The sequence below is a fragment of the Saccostrea echinata genome, unplaced genomic scaffold (genome assembly GCF_033153115.1).
Source record: "Saccostrea echinata isolate AGI-Se365-2 ecotype Australia unplaced genomic scaffold, CSIRO_AGI_Sech_v1 ptg000012l, whole genome shotgun sequence".
In the NCBI taxonomy this organism is placed as follows: Eukaryota; Metazoa; Mollusca; class Bivalvia; order Ostreida; family Ostreidae; genus Saccostrea; species Saccostrea echinata.
Genome location: NW_026889761.1, coordinates 22,235,004 through 22,253,720, shown reverse-complemented (window position 1 = coordinate 22,253,720; position 18,717 = coordinate 22,235,004). Strand labels below are relative to the sequence as shown.

Sequence of the window (18,717 nt, the reverse complement as noted above, 5' to 3'; positions counted from 1 at the left end):
TTACAATATTCACTTCAATTCCGTTAAAAGAAGTTGTTTCCATTCCTCAGGTATATAAAATACAAATAAATATTTGTTCTAATCAAAATCCATTTGAAAATGAATGGAATTGTGACATGAGGGCGGTACGTTTATATATATATGTTGAGTCCTTTTATGCGTGAAATTCCCTGGTAAAAGAAAGTCATTTCCTCCAAATCTATGAGGAAATTAATGCAAATATTTGAACTTGTATTAAACATTTGATTGTTATTGTCAATAAATGACTACAGATGCTCATCAAAAAACGAGTTAAAAATTGTGCTTGAACAGTCCAAAAATTGATTACTTAAGGCTTAATGTCAATACTCTAGCCTTAGTAACAATTACCTCTCTCTCCTCTCTCTCTCTTTGACACACACACAAAGCTCAGGTAATTAGATTAAATTACACTTTCCTATAGCTATGTCTAAAGAAATGTAACCATAGTTATAAATACGTTTCAAGATGCCCTATTAACACTTTACTCTTTTTTATTCTTCTTAGAAATCCATTACTTTTTTATATAAATCCTGTATAAATCATTGAACCATAATTTAACTGCTTGTGCAGTGAATTGACGAACTACAGTCTACCTAGCTTTTCCAGAGAATATAGGGGAATTTGATGCATTAGTCAATATATTGCATTTACTGGATCTAAATGACAGTTTCAATGGTACCATGAGTCAGATTTTCTAATCTTATGATTTATTTTTTTTTTAATTCTACAAAAGGGCGAGGTCCTTAATTTTAATTTGAATCAGCTTCACTTAAGATTATTTGGTATGGGATTTCCCGATGGGTCTGAATTAAAAACAGGAAGCATAAAAGTTTACAAACGATGGGCAAATGACTAAAGATCACAGATGGATGAGTGGAATAAGTCGAATAGAAAATTTTGTGTTGTCATGGTGAGTAATAATACAGAAAGCAAAGGTTGAGTAAGAACTTTATTCAGTTATTTGCATTCAGGGTAAAATAAAAGAACCTTAAACTAATTGCATTTCTTTAAAAGAAAGTTTTATTTCCCGTTTTATATACTTTAAAGGTCAAATGGGTATAAAACCATGATCTTTGAAAAGATCCAATGCTTTGACATTATAAGTGCAAATTTGAGAGGAGAAAATGCTGAATATTCATGGGAATAGTAAAAGTGAAAACGGAACAATGCATGTACTTCTCCGTGTAAATATAAATGCGGAAGATATAACGCATGCATTGTGGTATAAACTTAGTACTTATAAATCTTTTTGTTTAGGCGTAAAAAGATAGCGAGATAAGTTCGTGTTTAAGGAGCTCTTCAACACTTAAGATTATGTTGAAAAGTATAACACACGATGTTCGTCATTTTATTAGGTATGTATTTTAATCATCATTTATGCTTCAAATCTCTATTTTTCCCCTTATCTCTCGCTTTCTATTAATTAAAGTTTATTATCAGGCATAATATTTTCCGTTCCCCAAATATTCTGTTTATGGAAGACTTGTCAAGAAAGTGGAGAGGTATATCTGTTTAAAGAGCAAAAATACAGCTGGCTTCAGGCAGTTAAAGATTGTGAAAATGACGGTGGAACTTTAGCGAGTGTACGGTCAGAGTCGGATGACAATTGTATTCTCTGTGAGTAGAATTAAAATTTTGTTAATGAAAAAAAATATTCTATAGGACATTTTTGTAGGAGAAAAAACAACAAGATAATGAATGAAAAGCATTCTTTTCATTGCAGCGAACCTGAATCCAAGTGTTGGTTCATACTTCATTGGGGGAAAGAAATCTTCGTCTGGACGTTGGACGTGGCTAGATGGTACTCCAATTACCAATTTACAATTCTGGGCTGAAGGTAACACATTTTGTATTGATATCAATGATTGATCACTGTTCATTATTCCTACCTTTATATATTGAAAAGCCTGTGTATCATTGTTCTAACTGTAAAGCGAAGTAATGGATAGTAAATCAGATAAATAGATATGAAGATTTTTTTTTCATTTCCGTATTTTTTGTAAACAAAGTAGGAAACATGATGTAAAATACACGTGTTGTTTTCTTTTTTTAATTATTATAAGTTATTTATTCCTGAATCTTGAGTATTCCTGAGTTGTTTTTTTTTTAGTTTGAAGATCGCATATTGATCAATTAAGATATAAAATCGAACAATTAGATGACTTTGTATAAAGCAATAATATTTGTACATCAATTCTATCATTAGCAAACAAAATCTCGTATCATTAATAGACGACACTGCTATTCATAAATGGCATAAGTAAAGTCTTTATATTGTATGATACTTCATATGTTAGTTCATTGTTGATAGAAATAAATCGGTTATGGATTTAAAGTCATCCTTTAGACTCGTATGTCATTTGTAGATTTTATATATATTTGTCGTTTTTATGGAGCATCCAGTTTTGTCTTTCAGATGTTTTATTTAAGGAAAAAATTAAACAGCATCGCAAGTTGTACTGTTTAACCTGGGTTGGGACAGTTAACGTTTTATAAACCACAAAACAGTTTATAAAAACCGTAAACTTGCTTAGCTGTTAGATTTCATCCTAATATTTAATTTTCTTCCGTTAAGCGTAAAACATCACACAAATTTCCCTTCAAACAGGCCTTCTAAACCTAAAAGTCAAGCGTATTGATACGTTTTTGACGTAAATGATTGTGACATAGGTAACATAGGTCATACAATATAAACATATTTTTAATCCGATCAAATTGCAATGTTACAGTTAGAATTTTTTTTTTATATTTAATTAAATAAAAGAAATGAACAGTCGTTAGTTACACATTCAATCATTTAATACTTCTTTTGTTGCTTGTTCTTTCCTTACATTTCTATTTTGGTATATTCTATACTGTGATCATGTTTTTTAATGTATATTTTCATTATTTTATTTGATATATTTAAGCGCTAACGTAAACACTTTCTTTTTCTGCAGGCGAGCCAAATAACGCAGAAGGAAATGAAAATTGCTTACAATATAAGTTGTTTGGTGCCTTCGCTTATTATTGGAACGACGTCGCTTGTGAAATGACTGCTGGTTATATTTGTCAGTGTGGGTATTTTTAACTTTATACAAATGATTCTTTTCCACGCTAAACCAAATTGAAATGTCTTTATTCAAGTTCTTGAAACAAACAAGTTGATGAAACAAGAATATCAACAGTCTCGTTTTAAGTTATCATTTCGTAAGTTCTATGGTCGATACAATGACCTTGTCAGCAAATACAATCTTTCATTAAGTCAAATGCTGATTGACTTTTTTCATACAAATTGTTAGGGCATTATTTACCCACTGAATTGTCGACGGTTTTTTCCGTTATTTCACGATCATGACAAGGAGCACACGGTGGGGTCCGTTTTTGTTCTGCTCCTATTTTGTAATGTTTAATGGACTTTTGAGCTCGAATACTCTTCATTATCTCCACATATTTCATTCACTAGTTCCATATGGTTGATTGACCAAAGGATAATCTTGAATCACTGAAAAAATTTACATATTAGAATAGCAAAATATGTCCGTATGATTTTTTATGAATCACTTTCTTGTTAATTGAATTATTTGAATAAAAAATTTTAATCGTAAGTTTTCTCTAACAATGAATTGGTCATTATTCTGTAGTTTTCAGGAAATTTTGTAGATTTCTGATCATATGTTATTATTCTTGCAAATTATAACCGATCACGGTAGCTCAGTTAGAAGAGCTATCGCTCCGTGATCGGGAGGTCGTGAGTTCGAATCTCGGCTGACCCAAGTCGATAAAAAATGGGTAGCAACTGTTACTTCGACATGCACTCAGCACTTTGAAGTAAAATTTACAGATCCTTCGGATGAGACCTTAAAAACCGAGGCCCCGTGTCGTGGCGGGCGTTGGCACGATGGGAATCCCTCACTGCTCAGTGGCCCTGGGTGCCGAGTAGGGGTCAAAATTTGAGGCTCTTCACCTGATATGGTGACGTCTCTATATGAGTGAAAAATTCTCGAATGGGACTTTAAACAACATACAACCAATCAATCAATCTTGCAAATTATAATTGCTCAAACACGTGAATACTCCATTAAAGTTTTCACCATTGCTTTTCTGTCTGCAAAATTTGTAGAAAGGCGTAAAAACACTACGATGAACATTTTAAAAAAGATAAGGATAAGGAAAGTGTTTTAAATAGTACCATAACTTGTTTTAATTGCAAGCATTTTTGTCAATCTTTAAGTGTTTTGGAACTATCGTCATTATATCTCAAAAACTTCATTTTTACGTACAATTTTGGAGGAAACGTGACAACGGTCGAAAGAAAAAAAATTAAAGTTAAAAAGTTAAGAATTTAAGTTGCAGGAACATCAAATAACATATGTTTATGCGAGAGAAATTTTGAATCAGAACAGGCCACACTACATCGTAAATACAGTGAATCTTTTGTATAATTAAATATTTGAAGGATAATACAGATGTGTATTGTGTTCTATTTTTAGAATCATGTTACTGTAGATTAATGATATTACATCAAAAAAGATTTTGTCTTATATGTATTCTACCTTGTTTTGATGTAGCTGAATTTTGGATATGTTAACGTTGTAAGAATACATAAACTAAAACAAAAGGTTTCCTTTTCTTATCAATGATTGGTTAATCAATATGATTTGAAGAGAACCTTTGACTTAATTTTTCAGTAAAATCTTCAACCACAGAATCAATGTTATCAGACTTACCTAAGCAAACAACACTTTATGAAGAATCATCTGTGAAACCATACGGTAATGATAGCTAATAATAACAAAGAGTTTTATTGTGAATGTGATTTGATCTTTTGCACAGACATTTGGATGATCTGTACCCCTTATAATTTATCAGTATTTGTTCCAATCAATAGACTCATTTCTTTAAAATTATAGCAAATCTACTTGGATTCTACAGCACACAAAAGATTTTTTGAACTCGATAAAAATATTTCTCTCTCTGAACTCGCCTCAACGGACTTACTCGTTTTTATTGTTGAGGATAGATTTTATCTTGAAATAGTACAAAAATATTTTTTCCCGGCCTTGATCGACAAACATGGTATAATACGCACGTTCCCTTTGTACTGCAAATAATGTGCGCACATACTCGTACAACCTTTCAACTTTTCGGCTACACAATTTATGGTAACTTTCTTTTTGCATCTGATAACTTTTTTCATTGACCTTCAGCAGTTCAGTATCACTTACAATACAAGTTATTCCTGTTATTGGGTGTCGTACATGTATTTATTGTGTTTTATTAGTTTGTTCTAAAACAATGCATCGTCGCCTTCGTGAAGTAACTGACCTCATAATCAAATGTATACAAAACAAGCGCTCGAATCGTCGAAATTGTGTACAGAAATTGATGACAAAAGTAAACCCCCGACCTACCTTTAATATTCCAAATTTTTCGTGTGACGTCACAGTTGTTTTCTCGTACTCAGAAAATGTAAATATGAAGCACTTTTTTCACGCCTTATCTTGTTTAACGATGTCCTGTGTGATATTGAGGTAAATTTATCCTTTTGATATTGCTACAATTATTAGATGAAGTATATACTCCAGTTCAGTCGTAAATTTTAAAATACATGTATTTTATCTGCAGAACTTTTTCTCAAATGAGTTTCTTTGTCGATAAAGCTGTCTTGAAAAATGTGTAATTAATATTATTCATATAGGATGAAATATAAAAAAAAATGCTTCAACACTTTAATTTTTTTATTCTTAAAAATTTCAGAAGATACATGTCCTAATTCATATTTTTAATAATGTTTAAAAATTACCACTATAGATAAATAATAATAAACGAATAATCCGTAAAGACGAAAAATCAAATCTTCGTGAAGACAGTGAACGGAGCAATATTTTCCCAGCGATATCTCATAAATGAGTCAAAAAATCTGATGAAAGAACTACTTTAAGATATGTATGAAATCCAGTATTAGTATAATGCAAATTTATGAAAAAAAAGTGATTGATTAGAATTTTTAAGCTCTAGGTCATGTTCCTCCTCAAAGAGAATTGGGAGAAAAGTCTTTTGTGTATACCTTTGTAAGGATTTTTTTTTAAAAAAGAAATACCCTATCTTATTATTTTGATAAAGGCAACAACAAATAAGCATAAAAAATTAATTATTTGACAGACAAACTGATAAAAGCAGTTTCATTGTCAATATACTGCATATCATCAATTAATCAATGATTCATGTACATGTATCCGGATGATAAGATATGGACTTTGTTTCGTCATAGCACAATTGCATTTTTGCGTGAGGCAAATGTCAACAGAAAACCGCTATCTATAGGAACAAGTAAAAAGATCCGCCGTTATTGTAACATGAAAAAGACCGCTGCGCTGACATCCTACGACAAAGGTCCCACTTTCAAAAGAACAAACATTATATTCGTTGTTTTGCTGCGTAATTGTATTAAGTGTGTTCAAATTTGAATGCCTGAATTTTCTGGGGCTTTTTTCAATTATATGAAATGTCATGGCCCAATGCTTTATTTTAACGTCACTCGTTACAGAGTCTGTGTCATCAACAACAGGTGATAAGTCAACAAGTGATAAGTCAACAACCAGTGATAAGTCAACAACAAATGATAAGTCAACAACAAGTGATAAGTCAACAACAAGTGATAGGTCAACAACAAGTGATAAGTCAACAACAAGTGATAGGTCAACAACAAGTGATAGGTCAACAACAAGTGATAAGTCAACAACAAGCGATGAGTCAACAACATCCCCAAAAGAGACATCCGTCAATGGTAATCGCAACAATGTCATTTTCCTTGTATTGTACAGTCATTTCTTCTTGACATGAATGGAGCGCAGTTATTGATCAATAGATTCCTATTATACAGAAAATAGATAAAATGAATGTTATGCATGTTCAGTTTCTGGCTTTATTCCGAAAAATATTGTCCATCGTTATTTTCTTGTGACGGTAATTATGTACTGTATAGGGGGGATAACTCGCGGTGTAAATATTTGCTATATTCACGGTGTTAATAAATCCGTGAATTCAAGTAAAAGTGAATAAGTTTATATTTTCATTTTATTTATTTATTTATTTTATTTTATTTGAAATCTTAACATAGGCTACGATAGGTTTATTTATGTACAGTAGTCATTCAGTAATTACGAATGGTGCTTGTCATCAATTATTTTAATTATTACGCTTAACTATTTGATCAATCAAAACACGTGGGTCGTGGGGTTTGATTTCCCATGTGTTACTAACATTACCGTGCGCATTAATTTTTTTTTTCGACATCTGGGTTTAAAAAATATTTATTCAAATAACTTTCGGACATACTGTATACATGGAAGTATATTATTTCCTCGACGTACATTAACACAATTATTATCGCCCGGTGGTTTTCGCTGCGATGTGTTTTTCCGTCGGAAAGAAAATCTTGGGGTGTCCCAAAAGAGACATCCGTCAATGGTAATGGCACCAATGTCATTTTCCTTGTATTGTACAGTCATTTCTTCTTGACATGAACAGAGTGCATTTGTTGATCAATAGATTCCTATTACACAGAAAATAGATAAAATGAATGTTACGCATATTCGGTTTCTTGCATTATTCCGTATAGGGGGGGAAATAACTTCCGATGTATTCACGGTGTTAATAAATCCGTGAATTCAAGTAACAGTGAATAAGTTTTTAATATTTTTTTTGGAAATCTTAGTATAGGTTACGATAGGTATATTTATGTACAATATTCATTAAGTAATTACGAATGGTATTTGTCATCAATTATTTTCATTATTACGCTTTATTTAAATTAAATCAGCCGATAATGACCCTTACTTATTGTTTAATAGCTGTTTTAATAGCCAACGCTACATGTTTGATCAATCAAAACACGTGGGTCAAGGGGTTTCATTACCCGTGTGTAACTAATATTACCGCGCGCATTAGTTTTTTTCCGACATCTGGGTTTAAAAAAAAATATTTATTCGAATAACTTTCGGACATACTGTAGATATGGAAGTAAATTATTTCCTCGACGTACATTAACACAGTTATTATCGCCAAGTGGTTTTCGCTGCGATGTGTTTTTCCGTCGGAAGGAAAATCTTGGGGTGTACATGCTCTCATTGCAGTATCATACAGGAAAGTCATTTGACGTTTATAATCAAAGACGTTTAACTCCAATTAATTGTATATTAATTATAAACCCAATCTAACCACTTTACTAGTATTTAAACCTCCCTGAGTATTGTTTATGAAGTGAATACATAATGATGATAAATGTCTTCCCTGCTATACTGGATACAGAGAAGGGAGGTAACTTTTATTTTATACAAATTCCGCGAATTCATCAAACCGCCATCGAGGAGAGAAAAACTTGAAAATTACAACCCGTGAAATTAATCCCCTATACAGTATTTACTTGATGTCTCCTTTTCTAGGTACAACAACTCCATTTTGTGTCGACAGGAATCAGCAAGAACAGCATGTGGATTGTTTGTTTAATATTAATGATATCAAAGAAATGGTATGTATTAACATGTTATTAATAGCTAGCAAAAGTAACACAAATCTTATTGAAGGTAATTTTTTTTAACAAGGTTGATACAGTTCTTAGTGGAGACTTATCGCAAACAGAAAAAGATATAAGGATTGACGAGGCACTGTTTAAATTACAATACAATTCGTTCAATAAAGAACAAACTCCAGAAGATTTGGATACCGCTATAGATTTTGTAGATAAAATCCTGGATGCTTGTAAGAGGTGGAATATTTCACTTCCAAGGACGGTATGTTCATTTTATTTATAAATATCTGATCTAGTCACTCAATTATCTTATAAATTACTCAATGTTTATATATTGTCATTTAGGTGATTGTGACAATAATTGACAACCTCCTAGCTGAAAACCACACAACTGCATGGAAGAACATTTCTACGAAACAGGTTACCATTCCTTTGTGTGGTTAATATAAATTGAGGATTTTTCTTATTTCATTTAACATTGTTTTCTTTGATTTGAAGATTCAATAGACTGATATTTATTACACAGCTGAGTGCAAGAGTCAATAAGATCTTCAGAATGGTAGACAAATTTGGCTTACTTGTCTTAGAGACCATCAACGAGAACGAAAGTATCACTTTTAACTCAACCAAAAATATGGGTACTAAACATCAGTAAAACTTACAGCATTAAATTTTATATGATTAAAATTTTTAATTGTCTTTAAAAATCTTAATTTCAGAGATGAAAATGTTTTTTATTCTTACAGTTTTAACTATTGCAAAAAGTCCTGCGGATCAAAATGTTATTTTCCCAGAAAACAACACCAGCTTAGGTTCATCGTTAATGTTTCCAGTACAGACTCATGATTCTAATCAGAGTAATATCAGCACTTTTATATATCTGTATTTTTTTCTTCCAATTTAAAGATGCGACAATAACAAAATCAAAAGGTAACATATTTACTTTTTTCAAATAGATTTACCGTATCTTGCTGTGAATTACAAAACTCTAGGAAACCTTATAAACAACATGATGAGGTAAAAATTCTACATTAATTGACAATCTTTCAATAAAAAATTGCCTTCCGATTAAACGATTCCTTGTTATTGATTTGGGTCTCTATCCTTTTTTGCAGAAAAGCTGAAAATACAGAATACAGCATTTCTTCGGATATAATATCATTCACACTTAATTCCAATTTACTTGGAGGGAGATTAGACCCTTCGCTGCATTTAAAGTTTTTAAAACAGGAAGTAAGTCTAACTTATCATGCATTTTGAGTTTAAAAAATTATTGTGGTCTTAGTAAAAATGTTTCATTTTGTCATTTTTCATTCTAGGATTTCAGCAATTCCATCAGAGAATGTGTATTTTGGGATTATGACCAAAAGTTAGTATTGAACGATTTTAAAAAAATGCCCACTGTTTTTTTTTCAAATATCAAAAGATATTCATTTCCATACACAAATATTCATATTTGACAATGTTCCTGGTAAACATAAATACCATTTCTTTTACAGTGACGGAGATAAGGATTGGTCAACAAATGGATGTGAATTTCAATCTACAGATAATCTTTATCTTCACTGTGAATGCAACCATTTGACAAATTTTGCAGTGCTGGTGCGACCATATTCAAGGGTAATAATGAAGATATCTTTGGCATATCAAAAACAATACTTCTTAAAACAACAACAATTTACTCGATTTTTCCTTATATATGCAATATCAGTGTAAATAATCTTGCTCTTAAAATAATTATTGATCTAGATATTCACTCTTTTGTTGAAATAGATTCAAGACGAAGAAGAGGCATTGAGTTGGATATCTATAATTGGATGCTCGATATCAGTGTTCTTGTCTTTGCTAACGGCCATTGTTTACATCGTTTTTTGGAAGTAAGAAGAATATAATATAATCTAAATTACTTTCTGTGTTTCTCAGTTCTTTAATCATGCTACAGAGTTAAACCGGATTTTCTTACTCCCTACCTTGCAGATCTATCACTTGTGATGTCAGCAGAATGGTAAATAAGATCACTGTGCTTCTTTGTCTCAGTATTGCAATGGCTTACACATTATTTCTACTAGGAGTTGATAAGATCCAGTATAAAGTAAGAGTTTAAGATTTTTTTGTCAATTATTTATGCATTCATATTTATTTCATGATGAAATTTACCTACTCCTGGATATATAAATTATGATTTGTTTGTTAACATTGACACAACTCCAGATTATGAATCCCAAGAGCATAAACTCGGCACAGTTATTTTTAGAATTACTGGTACCTTGATCCAAATCAATCATTTTCTAAAAGCATACTTACAAATTCTTGAAATTTCATAAATTTTGGGTTCAGCTTGGCAGTTTTAAATTTCTCCAGAAAATTTATACAAAAAATATATATCCTAAAACGTTTTGGAATATTATGGCAACATGATGATATTCATTAAGTTTGCTGTAAGTTGAGAAAATCGTTCATAAACTGTTACAGTTGATTTCATTTGAAAGTGGCATATCATACAAAAGCAAATGTGAAGACTTTTGGTTTATATTTCAGGTCGGGTGTATGGTGATTACAGCGTTGTTACAGTATCTGTTCCTGTTCGCTTTCTTCCTAATGCTAGCCCTTGGATTGTACTATTTCAGTAGCATCTCATTGGTCAAAATATCATTTTCAAAAGCAACAACATTTCAAAGTAAAGCCAGTTTCTTCGGTAAAATCATTTGGGGAATTGTAGGTGGTGAGTAAAAAAAATCACATTCAGGAAAATGAAAATCAAATTAAAATTTTAAATCACATTTTTAAAAGATGTTTTGAGTTTGTAAATATCAGGATTTTTTTAAGTGATGCCAGCGTGTATAACCGCAGTAACATATGGAGTTATTTATGCATTGGACAAGGATTACCATTCAAAGACCAGGTTAAAATGAACATTATATCTTTAAAATGATTATTTTATATCTTTAAGGATGTTTTAATAAACATTATAGAGCACATTCATAGTTTCATCCAACATTTGTACTTAAGTGCGTTTTTACAGTTGCTGGTTATCATTTGAAAGTGGAGCTTTGTATGGCTTCGTTGGACCTGTAGCTTGCATTGTCCTGGTAGAAAATTTTCATTCCGTATATTTTAATGATCTAAATTAAACCGATGATGATATGATAAAAATGATGTGGTATACAAAGCTTAACATTTGACAAAGCTAAGAATAAGGTACTGTACTCTTTGTAGCCATTTGGTGAAGCAAAGCCTGTGGTTTCTAATTGCATTTTTATTTTTTACTTCTTCAGATCAATGTTATTATTGTAATTATCCTCTCAGTGACACTATGTTCAAAAGGATACTCACCACAAGATAAATCGAAGAAAAGGTCATTGTAAGTCAGTTTTGATATTTATCCATATATGTTTAAATTAATCTGAACTGAACGAGGTTAAAAATGAAAATAACGTTTAAAAAACGGCTGGAAAACAGCAGGGAAAGCAGCCGTGCTAAACTGTTCTAAATTAAAGCAAGAAAAAAAATGCATACCAATAAGGATTTGCCAAGTTTCATGAAATTGTTTCAAAAATTAATCTCTTCTTAAGAGTAGACTTACAAATGAATAATTAAATGCAATGCAAACTGCTTGAAATTGTTTCAGGGCCGGAATAAGATCCATCTGTACCCTGTTACCTGTTCTTGGAGTGACCTGGTTGTTTGGTCTATTGTCCATTAATGATGATGTGGTCGTGTTTCAGTATATATTCTCTCTGTTAAACTCTTTTCAGGTATGTAGTTGATTTTTATTATTGGTGAATAGATTCATCATCACTACGCGGATTATCTAACACATCATTATTCAAAAATGGCGACCACGCAGATCCAGGGAAATACAGATCCAAATCCATTCTTCCAACATTATAAAAATTATTTGAAAAACACATAGTCGATCAATTACGTAACTTTACCACTAGCTTTGAAGTTTCAATTAAATCACAATTTGGATTTAGAGAATTTCATTCCTGTCAAACGACACTAACAAAAATAACAGACAATTGGTTACAAGCTATCTGGATCAAGGAAAATCTAGCAGGCATAACTTTCCTTGATTTCAGCAAGGCATTTGATTTGGTTAATCAAGATATCCTTATAAGAAAAATTCAATCATATCATTTTGACCAAATGGCTATCAAATGGTTAAATTCTTATTTAACCTCAAGGTCCCAGTGTGTAAATAATAGGTACATATTCCTCTGAATTCTTGCCCGTCATAGCAGGGGTGCCCCAGGGATCTATCTTGGGCCCCTTATTTTTTTTTATTGTATATAAATGGTCTTCCTTTATATGTGAATAAAACAGATATTGGTAAGTTTGCTGATAATGCAACCTTGCATACATATCATAAAAATGTAAAATGTATCGAGAATGCCCTAAACTTTGATTCGTGTGAGATTGAAAATTGGTGTTCCAAAATCAAATGATGTTGAATACCAATAAGACAAAATATATATTGTGGGAATTCATCAGAGAAAATCTAAGATAAATTCTCCTGAATTAAATCTATATGCTTCAAACAAATGACTTGAAAATGTTGAATCTGAAAAAAGTTTTAAGAGTACATATTGATCATTCATTGCGCTATAATCGCCATATTGACTCAGTTTGTAAATCTTTGACTTACAAATTATATACCTTACGCAGAATTAAAAAAAAAATCTCCCATTACACACTAGAAATCTATTCTATAATGCATACATTCTGCCTTCTTTGAATTATTGTTTAACTTTTTGGGGATATACGCCAGGTGCTGGCATAGATAGATTTTTTAAATTGCAAAAAATGTCAGCCTGGATTTTATTACATGTGGCATATGATGCCCAATCATTACCATTTTTCGAAATTTGGCTGACCATACATGATTTGATTGATTTTCATAAAATGTACTACTTCACGAACACTTCATGGTATAGCACCTGAATATTTAAGAGACTCTTTTGAAATCATTTCTTCTAATACTTATGTTTCACGTTCTGAAACCAACTATGACCTTTGTCTATCAAAATATCGAACAAATAAGTTTAAAAATTTCTTCCATTATTCCGGTGTTCATTTATGGAACAAATTGCCTTGTATGTACGTTTTTCTTGAACTGTATAAACATTTTGTAAACATGTAAAAAATTTATTATTACTTGCCGCAACACTGTTTAAGTAACAATCAATTCTATACATAATTCCATGTCCTAAAATTTTATATGTACTTGTATTTTTATTTTATGTAGTATTATTTCAACTTTTGTACAATGTATTCATTATTGTATTATTTCTTATATGTTCAGAGGGTCCCGAGGAAGACTAGTGCATTGCACTAATCGGGTTGCCCTCTTTAGATAAAGTATTAATAATATTTTTTTTATATTATTATGTACTCTCTTTTCAAGGGGCTTTTCATTTTCATCTCCAAATGTCTTCTGAGCAAAAAGGTAAGTTGACTTAAAAACATAGTGATATTGATGGGGTTTTTTTTCCTTCATGTTCCTTTTTTTAATTTCTATCAAAAATAAGATAAATTACATAAGTCTTTATTGTCTATGAAGACTAAAATATGTATATAATTTAGGTAAAAGACATCTACTTGATTCTGCTTTGAAATTTTATCCATTTTATTTAAGAAGGTTGATTGTAATTCATCAAGTAAAACTATTTTGTCATGCTTCAGATCAGAACGTTACTTAGTGAGAGCATCCAAAGAAATGACTCAGATAATTGGAGAAGTAGGTTTTATTCATTACTAAGCAGCAATCCGCTGTCCATGAACACGAAGGAGTTTTCATCTGTGTCTAGAGTAAGTTACCTTCTACATTCAAAGGTCAAAAATACGATTTAAAATTGAATTCTTCAAACAAATGAATAGTATATTATGCCATTTAATAATACATTTTTATGCCCCCGTAATCGAAAATTCCGTCCGTCCGTCCGTCTAGCTGTCTGTCTGTCTGTCTGTTTGTCCGCAAAAACTTTAACCTTGCCCATAACTTTTGATTGGTTGAAGCTATTGCTTTTATATTTCACATGTGTATTCCTTGTGACAAGATCTTTCTTTGGATACCATACAATTTGACCTTTTGACCTTGACCTTGGAATTTGACCCACTTTTGCAATTTTTTTGAGACTTTAACCTTGGCCATAACTTTTGAATAGTTGATGCTAGGGCTTTCCAGCTTCACATGTGTATACCTTGTGACAAGACCTTCCGTCAGATACCAACAATTATGACCCTTTGACCTTGACCTTGGAGTTTGACCTACTTTTGAAAAAACGTTAATCTTGGCCATAACTTTTGAACGGTTGGTGATAGAGCCATTATACTTTACATGTGTATTCATTGTAACAAGACCTTTCTTCGAATACCAACAATATTGACCCTTTGACCTTGACCTTGGAGGTTGACCTACTTTTGAAAAACTTTAACCTTGGCCATAACTTTTGAACAATTAGTGCTGGGGCTTTCATACTTCACAACTTTATTCCTTGTGACAAGACCTTCTTCCGGATACCAATAACTTTGATCCTTTGACCTTGACCTTGGAGTTTGACTACTTTTGCAAAAGTTTAACCTTGGCCATAACTTTTGAATGGTTGGTACTAGGGCTTTCATACTTCATATATGTAATCCTTGTGACAAAGTCTTCCTTTGGATACCAACAACGTTGACCCTTTGACCTTGACCTTGGAGTTTGACCTACTTTTGCAAACTTTAACATTGGCCATAACTTTTGAACGGTTGGTTCTAGGGCTTTCATGCTTCACATATGTAATTCTTTTCACAAGACCTTCCTTTGGATACCAATAACTTTGATCCTTTGACCTTGGAGTTGACCTACTTTTGGAAAACTTTAACCTTGACAATTACTTTTGAATAGTTGATGCTAGGGCTTTCATACTTCACATATGTAATCCTTGTGACAAGACATAAATTTGCATACCAACAACTTTGACCCTTTGACCTTGGAGTTTTACCGACTTTTGAAAAACTTTAACCTTGGCCATAACTTTTGAACTGTTGTTGCTAGGGCTTTCATATTTCACATGTGTATTTCTTTTGAGAAGGCCTTTCCTTGGGCACCATTAATTTTGACCATTTGAACTTGACCTTGATGTTTGACTTACTTTTGAAAAACTTTAACCTTTTCCATATCTGTTCAATGGTTGCTGCAAGGGTTTTCATATTTCACAGGTATATTCCTCGAGACAAGACCTTATTTTGGGTACCAACATATTTGATTTGCATTTGAGAAAGTTTATCCTCTGTTATGAGTTGCCATACCGGGGCATCAGTGTTTCACAAACACATCTTGTTTAGTTTTAAAAAATCGCATACTTGATATATAATCATAAGCAAACAAATATTTTCATTCAGGTATAAAAATTGTCTAGAGGTGCTCGATCATGCAACTTTACATCTCTAAAACACGGATCCCTTTGGGACCTTTTGGAAGGAATAGGATCGAAAAAATTGTATATCAAACGAAAGAACTTACAATTAATTTCTTTTACTTTGAAGGTCCAACTCGGAGAAGAATCTATAAATAAAGTTAAAGAAGGGAATCTAATCAAGGAATCTAATACACGATGTTTTATTATAAAATAAGGCCATTCCAAGTTTTTTCTATGTTTAGCGTCCGCGTGCGCCTTGGTTTTTGACACCCCATATCAGAAAAAACGAACAAAAACAGGAGTCCTGAAATTGTTTATTCTGGTCGAAATCACTGAATTCTGTCAATTAATCTAAGTATTTGTCTACAATATGTCATATTTGGAATATTGTAAGCATTTAATACCTTGATTTTGCTGAAGAATAGATATTTCTATAGAATAGATATAGAAAAATAGATTAATGGAATCAAATCCTTTGGATGACATCATTTTTATGACTATAAAGACTTGTGTTTCACTTTTTGGTTTGTGTGGTTTTTTTTTTTTTTTGCGAATAGGTTGGTAGGTATTTGAAAGATGGGTGGACGCTAAACATAGAAAAAACTTGGAATGGCCTAAAAGTACAAAGAATATTGATGGTTTCATTTTTATAAGACAATTGTATTTTTCTTGTTACTGACTTTTAAACTGAGAGACAGATAACAACAAGCAATAGTGCAATGCATGCTGTGATAATAAGAAGATCTTTGTTTTTGTATAAATGATAAGATATATCCATAATTTGACATTTTCAGGGCATTTCCTTCCGGCGTAAAGATAGTAACAACACAGCTTTTTGATAATGCATGGCAAAGAGAACAAGATGAAGCATCGACTACTCGGAGAAATCTTTTATAACTACGTCATCAATGTTACAAACTTCATTGTTTGCTTATACATAATTGTTGGCGTTGATACATACTTGTTTTTAAGTTGTTTTGATGTTTCAAATTTCAGAATTTATTGTTGTTTTGGTTCAACGATTCTAAATATTTATACGCATTGAATAAGATAGATAAAGTTAAGCTTCTGCAAATGTTTTTGTAGAAAGGAACATTCACAACTTGAATATTTTAATGCATAATTGGTTTGGTAAAGTATTTATTCTTCTCTCGTTTAATTCTATAATTAGGAACAAAGTATATTCAATACCTTTATCCAAATACTAGTACTGTAAGTAGTTTTAATTCCACGGTGTTAAAATTTCACGATTTCTCAAAAAGTACCAATCGCGATGGTTTTAATTTCACGCTGCATGAAATTTATTTAATTTCGTATAAGCATTTAAACGTTTCTAAAAACTAATGATAGCATTCACTATGGGTTTAATTTCGAGGAAAAATGATGAATAGTGAAATTAAAACCATCGTGATTATTTGCCAATGTACAGTAATGAAACGGGAGCAACTGTAAGCAGGAAATATTGAAATCTTGGGAGCAATGTCTTAAGTTTTGTATTGACGTGAAAATTATCACTTAATCGAAAAAAAAGAATCACTTATCAATGCTATTGCAATTTTCTGCGGTTTTAGAAATAATTCGTGCTAATCCAGTTTTTTGTAATTATGAACATATGTTCTCGGCAAATGTTGAGATACTGAAAAAAATTGTTTATTACAAAAAATGTTTAGCTTCAGCTCTTCCCAAAAGAAATGTGTGACTGTGTGTTTGTGTATGTATTGAAGTTATTCTAAATATATATAAAATATTATTCCAGATATGATACCTACATGTATTTTGTGGAATCATTAGATGCCTCAGGTATAAACTCCCTAAGATGAAAGTATATATAAATTCTTGAAATTATCAATTACTGGGTTTTGATTTTTCGTGCATTTAGCTTTTAAGCAAAGTCAAAAGTTAGTTGGTTTTTTTTTCTCATTTGAAAAATGATAATTGCTTAAAAAGATATTTCAGATTAATTTACAAGGATAGTTATTTCGCAACTACATTTACGAGACACATTGAATTTAGCTATTTCTTATTTAGAAATTTTGATAATCAGACTTAATTTCAAACTCGCACTGAAGAATAAAATAATCTAAAAAGATATTTCAAGGAGAGTTTCAAAATTTCCTAAAATTTGCCATTCGAAGAATAACCTTTTGCATCGCATTTTCCTTATCAAACTCTATATAATGCATGTATATCATATTAATATTAATACAAACTGTCGTCAAAAAAGTACAGAGAAACGCCATGTTGTACTGATTACCCCAAGTGAACTAAGACCTCATCGTAACAGTAAAATTAAAATCTCGATTTTTGATTTTTTACGACGAGCAGGGCAGTTTTTATTATACAGTGCAATACCTGGTTCCTTTCTAGAAAAAGTGTATTTTTTCCATAAAATTAGTATTTCTGTAATATTTAGGGCTCTTAGGTGATATCTGTTACATATTCTCGAGTGTATACATGTATGTACTTTCAACAACAAGCATATTCAAATTTCTTCAGAATTGTTTATAAATCATTTGTCAACAAAATATTTCTTAAAGAAAATACATGCCCTGAATTAAATCTTTAAAACTATATATTATAATATTTCCTTTGTTAATAGAAGAAATGGAGTATATTGTTTATTGCAAATTTTACAGCATGAATGTTTGAATTAAAACCAATACAGAAAACGACTATGAAATGACTTAATTCCTATAAACTAAATAAAGTGTAACTAGAATGCTAAACCACTTAAAATGCCTTTAGCGTTCATCATGTCAATTACAGTCTGTGAGTATTATT

The 18,717-nt window shown here is 31.4% G+C and overlaps 1 protein-coding gene across 1 annotated transcript; it reads left to right on the top strand.

Moving 5' to 3' along the window:
- The first annotated feature begins 1,325 nt into the window (after positions 1–1,325).
- Positions 1,326–18,672, top strand: LOC133185544 (adhesion G protein-coupled receptor L4-like). The gene is made up of 25 exons (XM_061320843.1): positions 1,326–1,376; positions 1,462–1,638; positions 1,745–1,858; positions 2,961–3,077; positions 4,692–4,775; positions 6,551–6,790; positions 8,448–8,533; positions 8,607–8,795; positions 8,879–8,953; positions 9,060–9,171; positions 9,280–9,390; positions 9,490–9,550; positions 9,649–9,766; positions 9,853–9,902; positions 10,033–10,153; positions 10,307–10,410; positions 10,511–10,625; positions 11,072–11,255; positions 11,360–11,435; positions 11,556–11,622; positions 11,809–11,894; positions 12,162–12,288; positions 13,941–13,982; positions 14,219–14,344; positions 16,731–18,672. Exons 1-25 carry the CDS (start codon positions 1,358–1,360, stop codon positions 16,773–16,775), a joined length of 2,646 nt encoding a protein of 881 aa, XP_061176827.1. The 5' UTR covers positions 1,326–1,357; the 3' UTR covers positions 16,776–18,672.
- The last annotated feature ends 45 nt before the right edge of the window (positions 18,673–18,717 follow it).